This window comes from Monodelphis domestica, chromosome 4 (genome assembly GCF_027887165.1).
Source record: "Monodelphis domestica isolate mMonDom1 chromosome 4, mMonDom1.pri, whole genome shotgun sequence".
In the NCBI taxonomy this organism is placed as follows: domain Eukaryota; kingdom Metazoa; phylum Chordata; class Mammalia; order Didelphimorphia; family Didelphidae; genus Monodelphis; species Monodelphis domestica.
Window position 1 is genome coordinate 197,552,856 of NC_077230.1, and position 23,380 is coordinate 197,576,235.

Genomic DNA, 23,380 nt, shown 5'->3' on the forward strand with positions numbered 1-23,380 from the left:
CGAAAAACTTTCACAGAAATTTTGCAAAGTAGTTATAATGGGGCCTGTGGATACAATATAAGAATTATAATACAAGTTGCTTTTTGGAAGGTAACCATTTCTAATAAATGCCATTCCTCTCCAACAGTCAAACATTCTTATTAGAAATTGTAAAGCTCTATTACCTTCAATAGCAGGGCTGTACTGAGACATAACATTACTGGCCAATGTTGGTAAAGAAACTGCCACAAAAACCATAAGAAGGCAGGCAATTTTATATTCTTCTTCTGGACTAATATTTTCTGGGGAAAAAAAAATTGAGAATAAAAACACAGGGATTTTAAACAAGAATAGCCAAAAGGTAGACATTTATGTGAGACAGAATCCAAATTATAAAATTTTAAAACCACACCTGTTAGATATGTAAAAACATAAAAACTAAACCGAATTTGGTATTAGTCACATAACATGGGATAAAATCAATCAAAAGTTGTTAATTTTTTTCTAAAATTATATATATATATATAACTTTTACAAAAAATATGTTTTTAACTTTTTCCAAAGACTATAGAGCAAAAAGAGGAGGGAGGGAAGGAGAAGAGAGGAGTTATTTCAAAAACTTTGATTTCTTATAGTTCTTGATTCAGAAATGGAAAGGAATTATCAGCTTCTAAGAAAATCTTACTTTGGACCCTTTAGACATCTATTTCCTTAGCATTTCTCCTGAGAAATCCTTCCAAAAATTTTGCTGAAATTAAAAAACATGGCTCCATAGTCTAAAATTTAACATAAAGAAAATAGAGTGGGTTTCCAATATTATCTACTGCTTGTCATGCTTATTTAATTAACCAAAACAGACCTAATTATTAATGAACCTGAAACTCTGCTTTGGGGAAACAAAAGACTTTACTTATTTAGGATATTATTTTATAATACCTCAGAGCTTTTCCTCATCTGTGTTTATTACTAGTTTTTTAACCCATTAATATGTTCATACACACTAAAATCTCCACTAAAGGATAAGGAAAAACCCTGGAAACAGATGTGGGGGATGGAAAAGGTAAAATATGATTAAAATTTGTGATTAACTCATGAAGCATCAACTACTCTGGTCTCCAAAATCATGGATAACCAAAAATTGAATATATGGAAAAGATAATAGTAGATGTAAACAAGTATATCATAAAGAGCTGCAATAAGGATAAAGTAATCAGGGCCCTGACTCAAGTCTCTCTACTTAATCAATGCTCCACACAACTGCCAAAGTGTATTTCTGCTCACCTTATTCCACAAAAGCCAGCATTTCTCTGCTATCCTAAGGACAAAATATGAACTCTCCTACTGGGCATTCAAAGTTCTTCACACTTTATCCCAAAATACCTAACAATTTTACTACATTTATATTCCTCCACAAACACTACCATCCAATTGCAATAGACTTTTTACTCTTCCTCATATCAAATACTTGATAATCCCCATCTCCCATGCTTAGCTTGACCTGCCCATCAAACATTCCTTACATAAAACAGTTGTGCCAGGTTTGTGTCCTTCTACATGTGGTATGTCAATTAAAAAAAAAGGCTTTGGGCTCCCCAGGCATGCGATTAGCACAGAACATGGGAGCACCCCCCCATTCAAAATGGGACTGTTTTTTTTTTTTTTAAACCAAGAGGCACTAGGATCAAACAGATCTTTCCCAGCCCCCAGTATCTGCCTGACTTTCCTGAGTGCCATACCTGCTGGGCAGCTGTGGCAGGGATCTGATTGGAGACACCCATTAAATTAATCCTGGGGGTCCTTCCAGGCTGTGAACTAGGGTTAGGAGCTCCCTGCCCTCTCCCCCTCAACTTTGAAAACACAAGGCTGTTCACTCTGGGTGAGAGGAAGGGGTTAAAACTTCATTTTTCTTTCCCTTCTCTACCCACCCCCTGTGACAAGGAAATCACTTTAAAAGACTGATATATATATATTAATTTAAGGTCGCCAAGGAATTCAGCTATGTAATTCCTAAATGAAAACTCAAGTCAGCCGTCAACCTTTTCCTAGAGTTTAATTACAAACAGGAGGAAGAAAGGAATTAGAGATAGAGAGAGAGAAAGAGAGAGCGATAGGGGAGAGAAGGGAATAAGTCTTAAATACCCCTTCTGTTTAGGCTGGGCCAAAGGGCCCAAGCCCTTAGATAGCTGGGGCAAAGAAAAAGATCAGTCCCTATTACTCACGTGACCAAAATGGAGAAACAGTCTCAAAGTCCCCCACCTTTCAGCTTCCTTCAGAGCAAGCTTCTCAGAGCACACTCCAACCACTCAGACCAACTCCTCAACTCCCTCCCCTGAGTCTTCAGACCCCCCTATCTTTAAGGAAACCATCCAAGTCCCCTCCCCTCAGTTCTCACATCTACCAATCACTGTCCATCAATTTCCCTGTGCCAATGGAGGCTCTAGCTTAACCCAGGACCGCCCAGAGGTCTCTGGCTTTGCACATGTCTGTTGAAGGTCATATTTTCAAATAATTAAATCTTTGATCCTTTGCTACAGCCCTTCCTAAATCCTGTTAACCTGAGTAGGGTAGAGATTCAAATAATTAAATTTTGATCTATGCTGCAGCCCTTCCTCAATCCTGTTAGGACTGAATAGGGTGGAGATTGATTCCAAGTATCTCCATTGTATCAATTCTAAAATCAATCATGACTCAAAGAAATTCCTGTTCTATGCTTAAGCATAGGTCAAAGTCCTTTCCATTGTTCAGCAAAAGGTTTCTGTCCTAAAGTAATCTTAAGAAAGGAGGAGGAGGAACCTCCCATGTCAATGGGGTTCACATTCCAATAGACTATCAGTAAGAAATTTTCCAAGTATGAGATTTCCCAATGGTGAAATTTCCAACATTTATAAGTCTAAGGAATTTTGAGGTTTACACCCCCCCCACACACACACACAAAACAGTCCTTGGAACTAAGCTAAGAGGAAGTGCTTTTTAGAATTCTTTTCTTTTTTCCATCCTCAGCACTTTTTGTCAGACTGCATTTTTCTCTCTGAATTTTCCTCTCCCTCCCCCACTCTCAAACTTTCATTGCAGAGTGCCTGTCTTCCTTGAGCATATCAAAAGTCACATTTTGTTTCTCAAACTTCCCTAGGAGAGTGCCTGCCTTCTTTAGCATAACAAAAGGCACAATTGTGTTCTTTCTCTTTATCTGACTGCTGGCTTAGATAGGCCTTACCCACAGGTGCCTTCCACTCTAGATGAATTTATAGCACCACCTACTGTCAAGAATTAAAACTGCAAAAATTGGAAAATGAGGGGATGCCCTTCAATTGGAAAATGGCTGAACAAATTGTGGTATATGTTGGTGATGGAATATTATTGTGCTAAAAGGAATAATAAAGTGGAGGAATTCCATGGAGACTGGAACAACCTCCAGGAAGTGATGCAGAGCGAAAGGAGTAGGAGCAGAACCAGGAGAACATTGTACACAGAGACTAATACACTGTGGTACAATCGAAGGTAATGGACTTCTCCATTAGGGTCAATGCAATGTCCCAGAACAACTTGCAGGGATCTAAAAAACACTATCCGCAAGCAAAGGATAAATTGTGGGAGTAAAAACACCAATGAAAAGCAACTGCTTGACTATAGGGGCTGAGGGAAAATGACTGAAGAGAGACTCTAAATGAACACTCTAGTGCAAATACCAACAACATGGAAATGGGTTCGAATCAAGAACACATGTGAAACCCAGTGGAATCACGCGTCGGCAATGGGGGGGGGGGTATCTTTGTCTCTAATGAATAATGCTTGGAAATGATCAAATAAAAAATTATTTAAAAAAAAAGAAGAATTAAAACTGCATGAAAATAAAAAGAATTTCTTTCCTACTGCTACTAGTGATCTAAAATAGTGCTATTATATTGAATATATTCAAAAAAGGGTTAGTAATAAGAAATATTAATAATATTCAATTTAAATTAAAACCAAATATCCAAAATTGAACAAAGCTAACATTAAATCAAATTAATTACACGCAATATTAAGGAATACTTTTAGAAAACAATAGTATTAATACTATCAATAACAATACTTGTTAATTTTTAATAATTATTATTCGTCATCATTATTTACAAATGGTTATTATTGAGGATTGATACTTGCTTATGGTTATTAATTATTAACAACAATGATTATAAATTTGTATTATTAATTACTTATATCATCAATAACTAAGTTTATTAATTATTAATATAACAAATGCATGTTGATATTGATTATTAACAATTATTACACTAAATATACATTTATTATTGATACTATTGCTGTGCAATAATTACTGTTTCCTTACATTAGCCTTTTGTTTTAAACCTCCTCTTATTGTCTTCCACAATAACATTGAAGAACTTTGTGTCTCCATTTTTTTTTTAATGTTTTAGGAACTTTTCATTGTTTAAGCTGACCATTTAGCAATACCCAAACTGGCTTAAATAGGACATACAGGCTAGACAATATTGGAAATCAGGAAATTTTCCTTCTGATTCACCCCTGCATACCTTTTTAAATTCTTGGAGTGATCCTAATTTGCCTAAGGAGAATTGAATGACAAAGAAAGAAGCTAGAAAGCTTTGTAAGGCATGGATGGACATATCTTTTACCTGGCCAAAATATGGCTCTTTTGACTTCAAGATCTTAAAAGATTTGAAGTTAGCCATTAAAAACAAAGATTCCAAAGGTTATAAATACTTGTTCTTGTGGGCATATCATGTTGATAAACTGACCATTCCCTCCAGTGATAAAACTGTTCTTTCTTTGGAACCCAACCATTCTAGCTTAACTCTTTCAGTTAAATCTAGCAAGAAACACACTCTACCATCCCCCTCGCCTGTGAGGTTTCTCCTCATACAGGCCCAAACCAGTACTTGAAACCCTCCACTCCTCTCTGTCAGATCTCGCTTATCCCCTACTCCTCCCATCACCTTTTCCCCAATCTACCTCTCTACCCTCCCTTAACATCCCACTACCCACCAACTCCCCTATCCCCACAAGTACCATCCCTACTTCAATCCTTTTCTGTATTCGCCTTCCCATCCACCTTACTATGACTCCTCTAGACTTCACCCATCCTACTCATCTCTACCCTATACCCGATCCCAACCCCCTTCCTATCCACCCTGCCCCAAGCCCCTCCCCCATTGCACTCTACCCACCCTCAATCTTTTCTTTCTGCCTCCCCACCTCCTGATGAGCTCCATTCTATCATCCCACCTCCTTCCCCTACCAGTCTCACTACAACCCACTACACTGAACTCCAGAACACAAGCCAATCAGCAGTGGCCACTGATGATCCAAATAAAGGTCTTTTCCCTCTCTAAGAGTTGTGCCTACCTATAACAGACCTGAAGACTTAGTAAACATTAGATATCATACAGCCTTTTCTACACAGGACATTGAGAGATTCAAAGAAAAAACACCTTCATATGAAGTTGAGCCTGTGGTGGTGATAAATAAGTTTGAAAGCATTTTTCAGACATATAATCCCACATGGCTCAATGTAGAAGATTTTCTCCAGGCCTTGTTAAAAGAAAGTGAAAGTAATAAGATTCTTTCTCTTGTTAATCAGGTCCAGGGAGAGGGAACAACTCATTGGCCAACTGAAGATCCCAAATGGGACCCAAATTCAGATTAAGATTACTTACAACTATGCCAGACTAGAAATGCATTGCAAAAAGTAATGAGAACCTGTTCTGATAGGCCTGGTACATGGACTAAAAATTAAGCAAGAAGACAGTGAAAGCATGTCCCAGTTAATGGATAGCCTTATTGACCTTGGGAGGCAGCTATATTGAGCTTGATCAGGACAGAGAACGGGACATTAGACAAATCAGAATACAATTTGTAAAAAACAGTTGTAAGGGAGTTAAGAATTATTTCATGACTAGCTCTTCAAATTTGGTCTACTATGGAGCTTGAAGTATTGAAAAGAGTGGCCTTTTATGCTTTTGAGGGACATAAGGAAAAGGAGAAAACTGATTTAGTGGAAGCATTAAAGATGGAAATAAAGGAATTGATTTCTAAACTGGGTGAGAAGGATAAAGAGAACACTTCTTTAGTAGAGACATTGAGGAAGGAAATAAAAGAATTAACTGAAACAGTTGTGAAGGTTAAGCAAGGAGAGATCATAGCTCCATTAATGAATCCACAAAACTACCACTAACATGTTATTTTTGTGGAAAAGTTGGTCATGTAATTATGAATTGTAAGGAGAGGGATCATGAAAATAGGAATAGAAGTTTCAGGAATGATGATGGTAATAAAAGGAATAGTTAATCCAATGAGGTAAATCAAAACTCACACCCAAACACCTGTACTCAATGTGGGAACTCCCCTCAGGATGGGGGACCCCAGAGATATGAACAAAGAAATTGTGATGAATGATGGTACTTGGGAGGGAAAGGAACCTCAAAGAGTCTGGAGGTGAATTTTAAGCCTTTTCAGACCTCATTGCCTTATTAATATTAACTGTTTCAGTTTGTTCCCCTCCCCAGAATGAAGAAGTCTCTGTAACTCAATTCTAAATACAAGATATATGTAATTTACTATCAACCACTTCATAAGTTATCAAAATTGAAATTTTCTGTTAAATTGTCTTAATTTACACCGTGTACTGTAAAAGAATGTTCATTGTAAAAGCCCACAAACAAAATTTTGTTCCTTTTGTGCCTTTGTTAATTGTCACATAGAGTTGATGGATGGACTCCATCACATTGGTTTCAACCTGTATACAAGTTTTGGGAAGTTAATTGTCTAATAATTTAAATTGATTTTCATGAGTCCTCAGAAGTGGTTTTCAGATATGTGGGAGCATCCCTACCTCTGACTGATTCTTTGCTTGCCTCTGAGTTGTTTGTAACAAGAGGTAAGGGTCCATTTGTAGTAGAAATAAAGTTAAATGGCATTGTTGTATTTTCCGATCTCTGCATTTATTTTAAATGTAACAGATGACGTATCTACAGTGATTTTCACTTTTTAGTCCTCAGCTCCATATGAAAATGGTTGGAACATTTTGGAGACAGTTCTATTACACTGTGACAGTCTCATACCAAAAGGGAGGGAGGTGCCCAAGTGGCTTAGTAAAGTTGTGATGTGCTACAATCTCATTCAGTAGGTGGGAATGATTTTTTCTTGTGAAGCCTAGTAGCTTCGAAATGGATGAAGAATTGTAATTCTACATCAACAGTATAGAGGTTTTTCTGGGTTTCTTTCCCACCATATTTTAGAATTATGGTAATGATAGACTGTTAAAAAATACCTTTGCCAAAGTTGAAAAATTGGCTAAATCTATAGAACTTGTGACAAGTATTCATGTGTTCAAAGGTTTTTATATGTCACACAGCAAGTCATGTGACTCCTAATGATAGTGGGTTTGTTTGCTATTGTCATTAATGGGCTCTTATTACTTTAGTGATTTTGGTACTTCTTAGAATCTGTATCAGTTGTTGTACTACTGTTTTTAAAAGGTTTTTACGTGGTGAAAAAATTATGTACACTCACACTGTGAATCCTAGCCAAGTTAAGAGTGATATAAATTTAATTTTTGAGTGAGCACCTTTTGTGTTTTGCCTCTGCTTGGCTAACACACTGTCACATGGAATGTGAACTGTGAAACTATGATTTTTTTAAATTATTTTTTTTCTCTCTATGTTTGTAATAAGATATTTGATTTCCTTTATTTCTTTTTTCCTAACCTTGGTGATACTTGAAGTACATTAAATCAGTATTAATGTTGTTTTTTTTTTTAACTTGGAAGGGTAATGTTTATAGTGTAAGTTTACAGTATCTATTAGCCCTAGTATTATGCATACTCAAAAGGCTTTTGATTATGGAAACCTGCCATTGATTGATATATATTATGAGAATTTATTTAATGATTATATCTGATTCCAAAAGAAGGGAACAAAAGAGCCACTATACAGTGCCAAGTAGCATGAGGTCAAAAAGGACCAAACCCAATCCAGGAAGCATTGTTGCACTTCTCTGCCAATACAAAAGGACTTGAACCTAGTGTGAGAATTGCAGTGGAAGGTTGAGGCGTTTGACATATGTTAAGATGCAGGATCTTTGTACCATACTCCTTGTACAATATTCTGTCAAGTACCTCAGGTTGGCTATTATCCTGGCTTCCCTTATCCCTGACAGTGAAGGTAAAATCAGACCAGGGAATGAATTTTCCCATTTGCTGCTGAAACCTAGTCCCTTCTCTCTTACTAGTTTGACGATTTTCTGTAGTCCTGGCTACAAATGGGTAAAGTGCCATATTGCTGCTATTGTCCTAAAGGCTTGTGGGACATAAGTCTCTTTAATTGGGTCCTGCCTGTGATTTTTTTTATCATTTCTGTATTCACTTTTATTCAGAATTTAATTTTTCCTTTTTATTTGGGATTTTTGAGGTTTATTTTTCTTTTGACAAATGTTTCATATACCTCATAACTCAGTCATGTATCCCAGGGTGATTCTGGTATTTGTCAAAACCCTCCTCAGGGGGATTGTGTAATTATCCTAAAAAAATTCAAGGTTTAAAATTTTTTGGAGAAATTTCTGGAAAAGAAACTTGCCAACATCCTGAATCAAGAAAGCGAATCCTTTTGGAGAAGGTGCCTTAAAGATGCCTGAAGAAGCCACACACTGCATCAAAAGATCCAGAATGAACTTTGGGATATAATGAACTGAATTGAAGGGGGTTGAACATACTTATTCTGAATGTAAACTCTTATGCCAAAGGGGACTGCCCCCTTATTGGCATTTTGTCAATGTGTCTTATCAATCAGTTCTTATATTTTACTCTCATCTCTAACTATTATAACTCCCTCTTAGAAAATGCAATATTGTATGTACTTTTACCTAGAAGGTATTTAGAGTTATAAAATAATTATATTTAAATGATCCATTGGGGAGATGGATCTCCCAAAGGATCACAGGGGGTTGGGGGTGGGGAGGTGGGGGGGGTTGTTGTGTCAGGGAAATCCATTCGCTTCCCCCTCCTGAGTAGCTTGACCTGCCCATCAAACATTCCTTACATAACACAGTTGTGCCAGGTTTGCTTCCCTCTACATGCGGTACGTCAATAAAAGTCAAGGCTTTGGGCTTGAGAGGAGAGAGAACCGAGAAGGAAGAAGGAAGAGGTCAGGAAACAGAGCAGGCAGGTGAGAGGGATGGAGGAAGAGACTGGCAGATTAGGGACCATGTTAGTTATAGGTCATGGTTAGATAAGGTTACTTATAGGAATGATTGTCTACCCTTCCTAATAAACTTTATAAAATATATATCTGGGTAGAAATATTATTTCAATTCTTACACTGTTCACCTCAGCTGCTAGTGTTTTTAATGTACATGTTGTCTCTTATGAGACTTGTGAGGGATGACACAGTTTCACTTTGAGAAACTTAGTAAAGTGTGGATATTCAATAAACCCTTGATGATTTGATGACCAAATAGAGATTAAAAGAAATTAAAACATTATAGGAAAATATAATAACTTCTTTATACGTTAAAAACTAGGAAAGGAATCTATTCGAAAGTAGAGTTAAAAAATGGTCATTCTAATAATGAATTCTACATTAGGAATATTTTGATTCATAATGTGGATACTACCTATAGTAGCTAGTTTCAACTGAACTTCTATAGGAACTTTGTTATTTTACAATGAATTTGCTAAAAAGTACAAAGAATATATTTACAAATACACTTTTAGTTTGCCACATCTGATTTGTTACCTGATTTCTGTGAGGAAAGCGCAACAACCAAGGCTGGATCAATCTCGCATGGCAATCCTGCAGCTGAGGACAACTCATAAACATTCATTGCAACCTGAGAGAATAATGAACATTATATGTAAAAGATGTTTTGTTCTAAATTAGATTTTGAGAGAACACCAGATAATTTCCGAGACAAGACTTTTATCTATAGAACATCTAACCTATATGGAACAGTTGTTTCAGTACTTTAGAGCTAGAACACAACCTGAAGACATTTAGTTAAATTCCCCTCATTTACTATGAGAAGAAGTTCTGAGGAGGTTAAGATAATATGGTCAGTAGGCAGAGAGAGGTTGTCTAAATTCCAATTTACTTGACCATGCCATACTGAAGAAGCAGCAGAAAGAACACTGACTCCAGAAGTGCCCACTGCCTGTGAGACTCCAAATAAATCTCTTAGGCTTCAGTTCCATCATGTGTAAAATGAGAGGGGTAGACTGAATGAGCTCTGAATTCCCTTCTGGCCTAAAATCCTATGATATTAAAATGAAACGATAATTAAACCCAAAATAGACTGACTTGACAGTAAAAACAAAAGGTCTGAGGGTAAAGGCCAGGAGGTCTGCTGTCTTAAATAAGCAAGTAATAAATAATGATCCACTAATAAAAGCTGATTGGTCATCATAGGTAAAAGAATCCAAGAAAAAAATAGTTTGTCAGAGAAGCCAAGAGAAGAGAGTGTTTGCCTGGAACTGTTGGTCAATAATGACAAAAATTATGGAAAAGTCAATGAGTGAAGACTGAGGAAAGACAATTGATTTAATACTTTATTTCAAATGTCCTGCCCTTATTTTCTCAATTCTAATCAGTTCCCATGATTTACTCATCTACTCTTAACTCATCTCTACACAGACAGTCATACCCCTAATCTAGCACTGCTGAATGTCAATGATAGGGTCAGTAATATGACTTTGCCAAAGGGTCTAAGAAGGGAAGTAGAGTCAAATAAGGCTGGAAAGGAGCCAAATTACAGGTAGCCTTTAACACTAAGATAAAGTAACTGTATGTCACGGACGGTGATCTGATCAGACCTATGAAGGTGTTCTGGCAGCTGTGTGAATGACAGAATAGAAAGAAGAAAGATAGGAGGCATAGGAATCAATTAAAAAATACTACAATGGGTCCAATAAAATTAATTCCTGAATTATGGTGGTAGCAATTAGTAGAGAAGATGCCATGGATTGAATAAGGACTGCAAAGATATCAAGATTCAGAATTTAATTGGATTTGGGGAATGTAGAAGAAAATAGTTCTAATCAGTATTTGTAGATCAAGACTAAAAAACATAGTGAATAACTACAAAAAAGACAAATTGTATTTTTAGAACTTTCAAATAATATAAACATATCAGAATATCTTTGAGTTGTTTATCAGACTATAACAATGTAGAATTAAAGAAAAAGTGATCAATAAGAAAGCCAATAGTGATATAACAACTTGTTTTAAGGCACGGTTTACAAGTATGCATAGACATTGTGAAACTTATCTTTTTAGACTTTTCCCAAGTTCATTATATAAATAATTATATATATATATATATACATATATATATATATATATATATATGATCCTTTTAAATTCCTACATCTACTAAGAATGGTCTATAATTCAATTCATTTTTAGAAACAGTGTTATTTGGTTTGCAAGTTGACAGTGCCTAAAGGTTTCCCTACAACCACTTTCACCTTTTAATCTAGATTACTAGTGAGGCTACAAACCCCTGAGCCTTTCTGATGTGTCCACATAACTCATAACCTTCACTCTTACATCTGGATTAAAAAAAATTCTATTTCATATGGTCATATCTACTATAATCTGCTCAACTGCATACTTAGTAAAATTAGTCTAGTGTATGTACACTAGCTTTAATTAAGTGATATAGCTTACTTCTTTAGAGAGCCAGGCCTATATGTGTTCAGTTAAAGAATTATATTCTAACAGAATTTAAAATAGACATGGAGGTCTGTCTAAAATAAAATAGATATGGAGGTCTATACATGACTAAAACGGTTCTTGTCATAAACCAAAGAAGAGTTATCTTAGTCAACTTTATATGCTATATAAAATGATCAAAGAACATGGATAACCAGAATGCCCATGCATCATGGAGACAAGTTTTGATTTTTTTTTTTATCACTTAGGGAAGTTGTCTAAAGTTAATTTCAAGGACAAACATATGATATGATTTCTCTAAAATAGCTAGACCTAAAATTTAGTTTAGGATTATGCACATATTTTTATACAAAATATTTAATTTTTATTAACTATAAAAATGAAAGTTGCAAGTAATAATATTACCTTCATATCAGTTTCCCTTGGAATGTGGTCCTTAAAATCTTCGATTGAACTTACAAGGAAAGGAATGTGGTAGGATAAGACCTACAAAGACAACAAATACATATTTAACCTAGATTATTTCAAATCAGGGACTCCTAAAATGACAAAAATGCAAAAGTGGATCTATTCTGTCTTTATGAAAGTTATTTTTATTTTATACATTTTCAAATTGTTTACTAAATATTTAAACACTTTGAAATGGAATGTACTCAATACTAAAATGATATCAGCCAAAAGGGAAAAAGTTTTAAATATTATTAAAGTTGAAAAACACAGAAACTGATATCCAGTCAAACTATAACTCATGGAAGTTAAACTCAAAGCTAAAATTAGTTTGAATAGCACCGCACAAAATTTTAATTACAGCATACTTTTATAGGGGAATAAATTCTAGAACTGATTTGATCCTATATAGCTTTGGATCTGTTTGAGATACAGATACAGTTTCTGGAAAAATAAGTATATGGGAACATGTTTACAGTGAATTCTTACATCTCTAAGTGCTTCTTGTGCCAATGATCGGAATGATAGGATTACACCAATTATAGTCATCCTCTTCAAAACACTGTCAACAGCTAAAAATTTTAAAAGGATGAAGAAGATAAATTAGACATTGTTCTTCAAATGTATTCATCACAAACCAAAAAAAGGAAATGATAGAAGGGGCAGGCATAAGATAGTTCAAAGTCAAGCTATTAATAAAACCCAAACTATCTTTTTCTAATTACATAATTACTCTTCAAAGCATTTCTAGCCTCCTCGCCATCCTGGCTTACAATTTTGGTTTCATCTTGTCTTCTCACCCATATCCACACCATACATCTAATCTATTGTCAAGTCTGATCCTTTCTAATTTCACAAATTCTCTTATCCACTTGCACAGTCACCATCTGGCCCTCATCACCTCATACCTCTATTATTATAATAGACTTCTGGTTAATCTCCTTGTCTTTCCCCATTCAGATCCATCCTCTACTTCCTTTCCATTCTTTTTTCTCTACTCTCTACCATGCCCACTACATTCTAGTAACAATTCTCTTACTATGCTATTCCTTGCTCATGACTGGTGTCTCTTCACTGGATGTCCCAAATGATTGGAATCTTTACCTCCTGGCCTCTTGGTCTTCTTTCAAGCCTTAGAACAAATTCTACTTTATTCAAAAGGGCTTTCTGACTTTCCTCTACTGCTAGTATCTTCCCTTTGATAGTAATATCTCTGTATGTACACATACACACAGATATATCAGTACATGTACACATATGTAAATGCACCTAAATATGTTATGCATACAAATATATACACATATGTATAAATATAATGTGTATATATATATATATACATACATACAAATGTATACACACAACATAGACATTTACACAAAATTTAAATAATTGTCCATAAATTGTCTTCCCCCTTTAGAATGTGGGCTCCTGAGGATAGGAACTGTGTTTTTGCCTTTCCTTATAATACCAAAATGCTTAACAAAGTATTGTCAAATAGTAAGGACTTAATAAAAATGCTTGTTGGCCAGCTGACTAGACTCGGTACTAGCAGATTTAACCCTTTTAACTCAGTAACTCTCATACTGGGCCTGCACTATACTGATTAATGAGTACTACACAACCTCAATATGTCAAGTCCAAGAACGCTTCAGTTTACATACTAGCCAATTTCTCTGATTGTTGACCTGCACTCCCGATGCCCTTTCTAGTTCTGAAATCATAAACAAATCAAAATAACCATAGCATCAGGACAGAGTATGTTAATTTACTTCACCATCTTGTAGCTTTCCTAATCAAAACAGTTCTCTGGAACCAGTGTGACCTTTATAGGCTGCATCCTCCATTAAAATGTAAAATCCATGAAGATAGGGACTATCTTTTTTGTGTTGTATAACTTGTTCTTAGTGCATAACATGCATTTAAAAATTATTTTTTAAAAAATCATTCATACGGAGATTCCAAGAAACCCTTAAGATAAAGAAGCTACAAAAACATATCAAATCCTGAATCTGAGCAAAAAGGATACCCATTTAGGAGATCAGAACAGTGCTTGAAATAGAAATTTTGAAAAGAACCCATTTCACCTTCAATTGTTTGCCCTCCCATCTCCAACACTGAGCTGAAGAGAATGAGAATCCCTAATCCCTGCTAGATAATAGCATTAGTCAGTATTTAGCCAAAAGAAAGTGACTTACATGGGACAATGATTAATTAATGATTTAAAAGAATTATAGCAAATTAATAAAAATTCTAACTGCATAGTAAATCTAGCTACCTTCTTTTTTTTCCTACAGTAACTTTATACCATTCATCTTAAGCATGTTTGGGTGATGAGAGGTAGAGGCCTCAGATCTTTGCTGACCTCCTGATCATTGGTTATTACCATATAAGGCACATCCAAAGGAGTGCTAATGCCTTGAATTCCTCATTAATATGAAGTCAGTGTCTACCATATCAACTTGAAGGCCATCCCAACTAACCAAGACTCAATAAGAAGCAGAGCTACCTCTTCAAGTAGATAATACCCAATCAGTACTAGAAAATATATATCCTTCCTATTGTCTCTAATAGTATCATATTCTCATTGTCTCTAATTGTATCAACCATCCTTACAGACCTAGGATTGGTAATTGACTTCTGGGGTGGAAGACTGAATGGTATAATTATAGGGTATAAAAATGGGAGAAAACTCTCATTAAAGGGTCTTAAGATTATGAGAAAAATCTCATGACCCAGCTTTGCTGAGAGACACTGGTCTCTCTCAATAAACCTGTTAATGGCTTGGAGTTTTGCCTCTTTAAGATTGCCTGAAAAATATTCAACATAGTACCTACTCCTTTAAACTGTATAACTCTTTCATAACCATGGTCTTTGAAAAAGAAGCAATACAGTATAGTGGAAGGACCAGTGGCTTGGGGGCAAAGGTCTGCATTCAAGTTGGAACTGCCCCTGTCTCTTCCTTAAGGAATTCACTTTTACTCTCTGGGAAAAGAAATTTCCTCATACATAAAAAGAGGAATTGGGTTACATGATTTCTAGGTTAGGAAAATTTGAAAATATGCGGATTATAGATTTTTCATGGGTTCTGTTTTTGAAAACTCCAACAATGACAACTGAATGCAAACTATATTATTTATATATAAGTGTATATATGTATGTTACATATATATATAAATTTAAATACTCTGAATCTGAATAACAACTTTCAAAAATTGGTGAATTCTGCTTAAAATTTCAGTAAATTAAATTTTGTTTCCATTTCATGAAACATTAGAGTAACAGTATACTTATTTTCAACTAACAATGTCAACCAATTGACACCAATGCAATTTTTTTAAAAAATGTTTCTAAATCTTAAGCATTCCATTTTTTTGAGAACAAGACTAGTCTAATAAAATGTCTCTTCAAAGACATTTCTATTACTAGTTCCTTTTCATTAAAAAATATAGATACATTATGATTATGAGTAAATACTCAATGAAACTTTTGGAGAAAACGTGAATAATGAAGTAAAAACATTTAAAAAATAAATGTATATACATTAATTTTTATCTTAAAATAAGTATGGCAAAACATAAGTCATAATCCTATACAGAAAAACCATAATAATTTGGACATACAGTGAAGACTTTAAAATGAAATGGTACTAGTTTTAAGAAATGCAATTGTATTACTTCAGATACATAAAGTAAACTGAACTAACCAGTAAATCAAGTCCTGCTGGGCCTGCTTTAATGAACAGATAAAACTCATTTTGTAATTAGAAGCATCCCTTGACATATAATTACTAAGTCTTTTAAAACAGATCCTTTCAATTTTTATTCACATTATCTAGCAAGCAAGCCCATATCTTTTGAAGAAAAGAACAAGCAGAACAGTTAAGGCTTTATCAAAAACTGTGAATTAGTGAAGTCTAAATTAGTGAGGTTTTACTGTCTAAAAATAAAAAGTTAAGAGGTAAGGTACAGAATTAGCTAATGAAAAAAGGATTTATCTTTGTCAAAGATAATGGCATCCCAATGTGTTGATTTAGAGTGAAAGAAAAATTATCTGTAAGAGAATATCTGGGTACCTAACAACTTCTGGCTACATGAATATTTTCTAACTGTAGATCAAAAGAATTTTTTTTTATACTTCACTATTTATATATAGATTTAAGGCAAAAGCAAACATCAAGGTACAATCATAAAAAAAGCACCCACAAGATAATCTTTTAAAGAGAGCTGCCATCTGATCTGGTTTGTCAAAGCTGGTCCTCATTTGTGTCAGGACATCAACATTCTCCACCACAAGTTTCTGAAAGGAAAGAAGGATCTCAGATTAGGCATAGACCGTTGTATATTAATAAGATAAAAGCATACTTAGGAAATTGCAATCAGGCAAGCAGTAATAACACTCATGAAATCCAGATGCTCCATATTATCTTTTCTCTAAAGATACTACACAGTTATTTGAAGGTAAGCCTTAACTCACGGACAAATTATGAATGTTAAACATAACACAACTATAGAACTAAATAAAAAATATTTGAAGAGTAGTCAACAAAGAAAGAAATGGATTTAAATATATGAATTGGGAGAATAATTTTCTACTAGAAACACTGTATATTTCATTTACTTAAAAATGCAGAACTCATTTAAGTAGAAACAATGCCATTGTAGCACAGATGAAATTAATAACAATAAAATGCTTTCACAATTCTTTACTTCTAAAATAATGAGGTTCCATCATTAGCAATTACTTGTGCTGTATAAATATACTACTGTGTACTAATTTCTACTTTGAAATTTCTACCAGCCCAAGGCCCTAATCACTGAGAATAATCTGCCAATTTAGCAGTTTATCTCTATTAAAATTAAGTCTTTTACACAATATTTTCATGGTATGTCTCACTATTCAAGAAACTATAGTACCTCTCTAATATTCAACAATTAAATTAAGTAACCTAAAAAGATTCCGTATAACCTCATTTTGACAACTTTTCTTTTTTTGATTCTACTACTCATACATTTAGGTAAGCACCTACAGTAATGGCTCACTGAGTTTAATTATAAGATGTGGCAACTAAAAATTAAAGTTTGATCTATCAAATGAGGGATTCGCTAGTTTCATCAATATATTATGTCCTGATCAGATGTTATACAAGAAACTGGTTAAAGAATTAGAGAAGTTTAACCTAAAGAAGAAAAGACAAAGAAATAATGATGCAATTTCTAGGTTGAAATATTCAAGGGGGCTTCATATGGAGGAAAGATTAGAATAAAGGGTGGAAATTAAAGGGAGGTATATTTTAGATTAATTTAAGGAAGCACATTCAAATGTTTAAGAGTTGTCCAAAAATAAAACATAAAATGTCTCTAGAGTCGAGTTTCCCAGGTATTCAAGTGAAGGTTAAACAACCATCAACTTGTGAGGATGACAAACAGAATTTAAGCTTTATGAAGGGTTTAGATTATGATTAGACAAGCTCCAACTCTTTAGTTCTATTTTTGTGCTTATTGATTTATTGGCTAAAAATTAGTCTTACAATTTTATGTTCTGTCTTTTCTTGAAATCATTACTTATTCGTGTGAATCTTTTTGTAACCCATACACCCCAGGTACAATATTCTAATACCAATAGCAGAAATCCAAACAAGGAATTTTGTCATAAAAGATTTATTTAATTTGTATATGTCTTCTAGGTCCCTGTGAGAAAGAAGAAGGAAAAATTGATCTGGAAATTGCCAAAATAATTCTTTTGGCAGGGAAGGGTAGGGAATGAAATTGGTTTAATGGGCATGACTCCAAATGCAACAATCCAGGAATTTGAGCAGGGAGAGAAGACTGGTTATTTTACCCCAAGTAAGTAATAAACACACACTTTCCTGCCAGCACCATGTATGCATAATGACTGAGTCTGAAAATACAATTTACTCAGAGCCAACAGATACGGAGAAAAAGAATATCTGTTTTTCTTCATTCAAACATTAGTACACTCTATAACAAAAAGGTATTTTGCTTGAGAAAGAACTGAAATCACCTTGAAAATGGAAATAAGGTATATTGGTCTGTTTAGTTCAAAATTGTGTAAGAAATATTTAAAAAAAAAACACAACTTTAAGCTCATTTAAGCAATGAACCAATTATTTTGTATTAATTTCATTTTAAAATGAACAGAAAAAGTTTAATCTTATCCTTACAAACAGCATAGCATACTGAAAAGAACACGAAGCATGAAGTAAAAACTAGAATTCCAACTCTGAGAAAGGTTTTTAACCACCTTAACATCATTAACAACATCCACAATTGAAATAAATATCTATGGCAGTGATGGTGAACCTTTTAGAGACTGTGTCATGCCCAGAATCCTCTCCACTGAGTGCTGCCCCACACCACTCCCCTTCCCCACATAGGGGAGGAAATAAGCACTTGCATTGGATGCTGGGCAGAAGGGTGGGTGAAGAATGTCCTTAATGAGTGTGGAGAAGGGGAGAGGAGTAGCCTGAGTATTCTACTCCCCTTCGGCACTGCTACCTGTGAGCCACTCACCTTACCCTCTATGGGCTCCCACTGGGCTGATGGGCAGGTACTGTGAAAAAAATGTTCTCAGGCATGGTAGAGAGGAGCAAGGGAGCATCTATGCTGGAGTCTCTCTGCCTTTCTAGGAATGAACTTGTGCAGGCTGGGAGCCTCAGCACATGTGTCCACAGAGAGCACTCTACATACCAGAGATTCACCATCACAGGTCTATGGGTCAATTCTTATTTACCTATGTAATATTTTATTGGGAAAGGAAATAGGATTGGAAAACAGGGGGATAATGGGAGGTTTGTATGGGGTAATGAGGAGTTTAAGGGGAGAGAGGATAGGAAGTGCTAGTCAAAGGACCCAACTGCCACTCCCAGTTGGCCCCTTCCCCCACAAACTGTCAGTCTTATTTCCTTTCCACACCTAATAGTTTTACTCTGAGGAAAACACTATATAAACAATAAAATATACCCAGCAATTGGGTTTATTTCCTAAGGAGATCAGGCAAAAAGGAAAATAACCTACTAAAATATTTATAAGCAGCTCTCTTTATAGTATCAAAGAACTGGAAATTGAAAGGATGATCATTAATTGGGGAATGGCTAAACATGTTATGACACATAATAGTAATGGAATACTATTGCATTGAAAGAAATGATACGGTTAATTTAAAAAAACAACATGGAAAGACCTACATGAAATTATGAAGAGTGAAATGGGCAAAACCAAGAAAGTATTATATATGTCAACAGAATTATTTGAAAAATGACTTGTGTATGTCTACCTGCAGAGAAAGAACTGTCTCAGAAAAAGTGCCTTCTAATTCTGAAATTCTGATTATTAAAGATAATAAAATAATCAATATTCTAGACAACATGTTTTGCTTAATCACCTCTACAGTGACATTTCAAAACTTATTCCAAAGAACTAAAAAAAAAAAACAAAAACACAAAAATAACGAAAACCATTACCTTAAGTTCAGCAACTTGTGATGAAATATGCCACATAAGGCTTTCACTGAGGAACTTCATACCATATGGACCTAGCAATTCTGATAGTGATCTCATTTCTAAGAAAGAAAACAATTTAATTTCATTCACCTGAGATTTAAGTCAAATCATTTTAAAAGGAAATCCTTGAATATCCAAGCATCACATGGAAAAGGCAACTGTAAATGCACAAGTCAAAGACTTTAATTCTAAATAACATCCAAAGGTAAATCACAAAAGACAAAGAAGTAATTCTAAAAGTCAAGATTTTACTTTAAAAAAATTACTCCAATTTGATACTGATTTTTTACAATGTAACTTAAAGAACGTAAACTACAAAATTAACAAATGAAGTCTTCTAATAAAAGTTTACCTGATATGTCTGAATATTCTTCTGCATTAAAAGTTAGTTCATTTTCTGTGGGCAAATTCACAAACGCTTTCATTGCAGGAAAATAAGCTATGTGGCCGTTGCTAACTTGCCTCAACAAAGTCTCCAAATACCTAAATAGAAGCATATGATCATTATGAAAAGAGAAAAATTCGAACAATAATTCGACTTACTATTGGATATACTTTTAAAAAGGATTACAAATTTATTACAAAATATTCTTATTTATTTCAACATAAAGAAAATGTACATATATCATACTAAGGGAATGTCATATATACACTGATTCAACTTAAGGTCTTACCAATTTGTGTACAGGCTTGTAATGGTTGGCTCTCCGTGACTGTCTAAATGTTGTGTTTGCTGAAGAAGAACATTGTTAAATACTCTTGTAATGTCAATTTGCACATAATTTTCTATTGACTGTAGTACTGTCATATATGCCCTCACACTTGTTAAGAGCTCTGAAGGTTTTGCAATTTCTTGTGTGGCTTGATTATACATAGTCATTCCCACGATTGACCTTTAAAGGAAAAAAAGCAAACTAGATAAAAGATCTTTCAAATTTCTGTAAATAAGTCATTCATTCAAATAATTCATATAAACTATAAATGTAGTTTAATGATGTAGTATTTAAATGGAAAACTCAATCTACGTATTATAAAACCCTTGAAATTATATTCTTCAGAAAGAATATGAAGAGATAGGGGAATCACAGTTCAGCTCCATTTTGAAAGCTGTTAAGTATATGGATAGGTAAAACTTCCTAACAAACACATCAAGATAATTTTTCAGTCACCTGAAACTATAGAATATTAATGGCAAAGATTGGTACCTCTCATATCCAACATTTAGTTTAAAATTTTCATCTGAAAGGGAAAGACTAATTTGTACAAAAATATTTATAACTGCTTTTTTTTGTGGTGGCAAATAATTGGAAAACAAAGGGATGTCCTACAATTGGGGAATGGCTGAACAAATTGTGGTATATGATGGTGATGAAATACTATTATGCTAAAAAGAGCAATGAACAGCATGATATCAGAAGTTCTGGAAAGATCTATATGAACTGATGTAGAGTGAAATTAGCAGAATCAGGAAAGCATTATATACCATAACTGCAATATTGTGGAAAAATCAAATGAGTTAAGATTTTGCTACTAATATTAATACTATGAATCCAGGACGATTCTGAGGGACTTTTGAAAAAGAATCTTATCCACCTCCAGAGAAAGAACTATTGGAGTAGAAATGCAGATGAATACATATGATTTATAACTTGTTTATTTGGATATGTTTTGAAGTTTTGGTTTTATAAAATTATTTACTTACAAAAATGAATAATATTGAAATGTTTTGTGATAATATATGTAAGTTCCAGATTGAATTGCTTATCAACTCTGGGAGGGGAAAGAAAGAAGATAATACAGGTCATATAACTTCGAAAAACTTATGTGGAAATTTGTTATTAAAATAAAAAATTACAAACAAATAAAACAAATTTAGTAGCCCTTGGATCCCATGATCAAAGAATAATTTGCCCTCCAGTAAATTACCATGGCCCCACAATTCAGAGAAGAAACTTTGAAAAGTTGATTGCTAAAGACAAGGGCAAGACTGGAATGCTTTTCTGGAGAAATTATCTTTAAAATTTTGTTGTTAATTCAATATGATGAGTTGATGCTTTAAAATGTTTCTTTTCATGATTTTTTTTTGAGGTTGATAATAAAAACATATTTTGGAATTCAATACAATGTTATACCAAAATGAAACAATTGGCAAAACAAAAACAAAAACAAACCACCAAAAAAAATCGCAAATAAAAGACGTAAAAATTAAATTCTGTATAAAAATAATAAGTACAGAAATGATAAAAATAAAATAAAAATCTTATGTGTATAAAATCCTGAGTAAAAAAGAAAATAAACCTGCAACAGGTTCTTGAATCACAGCAAGGTTCTATTAAAGTGACTTATGTCCCACAAGCCTGTAGGACAATGGCAGAAATATAGCACTTTACCCATTTGCAGCCAGGACTACAGAAAATTGCCAAACTATAAGAGAGAGAAAGGACTAAGTTTCACCAGCAAAGGGGAAAAATCATTCCCTGATGATTTTACCTTGATAGCCAACCTGAGGAACTTGATTCAAAATATTGCACATGGAGTGTGGTACAAGGAAGGTACAAGGTACAAGGCATCTGAACATATGTCAAGTGCAACAATCTTGATTCGCACACTAGGTTCAAGACCTTTTGTATTGGCATAGAAGTTCAACAATCCTCCCTCAATTGGGTTTGGTCTGTTTTGACCTCGTGCTACTTGGCACTGTAATATTGGCTCTTTTGTTCCCTTCTCTTGGAATCAGACACAATCATTTAACAAAGTCCCATAACATTTATCAATAAATGGCAGGTTTCCATAGTATAAAGCCTTAGGGTATGCATAGTTACTAGGGCTAATAGATACTGTAAACTTATACTGTAAACTATATCCTTCAAGGCAAAAAAACATCAATACTGATTTCATGTACTTCAAATATCATCATTAAGGTTAGGAAAAAAAGAAAGAAAAAACTCAAATATACTATTACAAACAGAAAGAGAAAAAATAATTTTAAAAAGTCATAATTTCACAGTTCATATTCCATGTGACAATGTGTTAGCCAAGAGAGGCACAACACAAAAGGTGCTCACTCAAAGATGAAAATTTATATCCCTCTTAACTTGGCCAGGATCCACAGTGTATGTACTTAATTTTTTCACCAGGTAAAAGCCTTTTAAAACTAATACAGATTCTAAGAAGTAACAAAATCCCCCAAATTATAAGATGTATAAATGGAGATTTTGAGCCTTTGGACTTCATCCCCCAGAAGTCCCTTAGTATTTCCCAAAATTCCATTTTCCTGCATCCCCACATTTTGCGTGATTGTATTTAACTGGCTGTAACTCCTCCCTCTTGCTCTCTTGGACCTGAGACCAGGCTGAAGTCAGGCAGTTCTTTTGTTTTAGTTATTATTAATAAATCTTCATAAAATTTGATATTTAGTTATTGATTTTTAATTTTAAAAACCCACATTTTGGCTTACCATGAAGCAATTATGAATTCTCAAAAAATTTTTGAGCAGATAGTCTTACAGTAAAGATAGTAAGTTTGCCTGGCCACTGCCCACCACAAGGGTTCAGTGGTAGTGCGTGCCTGAACCCCTACCCGGTCCTGTTGCTGCCTGCTGTTTCTCCTGTCCATCTGCTTGACCAGCATTCCTCATGGCTCTCCACCCAGCTTGGAGCCTCCTATTGCCAAGACCAGACCTGTCACAAGAGACTGCCAATCCCAGCCATTTTTTTCCACAGAGGGTGACATATAAAGATCTTTCTGC

At 34.4% G+C, this 23,380-nt stretch overlaps 1 protein-coding gene across 2 annotated transcripts in view; it reads right to left on the minus strand.

The window, feature by feature from the left end:
* Nucleotides 1-23,380, minus strand: part of NCKAP1 (NCK associated protein 1) — a 139,838-nt gene that overhangs the window by 11,953 nt on the left and 104,505 nt on the right. For both annotated transcript variants that reach the window (XM_001369048.5, XM_001369070.5), the window contains 8 exons: nucleotides 20,307-20,525; nucleotides 19,985-20,115; nucleotides 19,594-19,691; nucleotides 16,316-16,409; nucleotides 12,603-12,685; nucleotides 12,072-12,152; nucleotides 9,732-9,825; nucleotides 165-281 (listed from right to left, as the gene is read on the minus strand). In XM_001369048.5, the coding sequence (XP_001369085.1) occupies nucleotides 165-281; nucleotides 9,732-9,825; nucleotides 12,072-12,152; nucleotides 12,603-12,685; nucleotides 16,316-16,409; nucleotides 19,594-19,691; nucleotides 19,985-20,115; nucleotides 20,307-20,525 (917 nt within the window). The remainder of the gene's footprint in view (nucleotides 1-164; nucleotides 282-9,731; nucleotides 9,826-12,071; nucleotides 12,153-12,602; nucleotides 12,686-16,315; nucleotides 16,410-19,593; nucleotides 19,692-19,984; nucleotides 20,116-20,306; nucleotides 20,526-23,380) is intronic.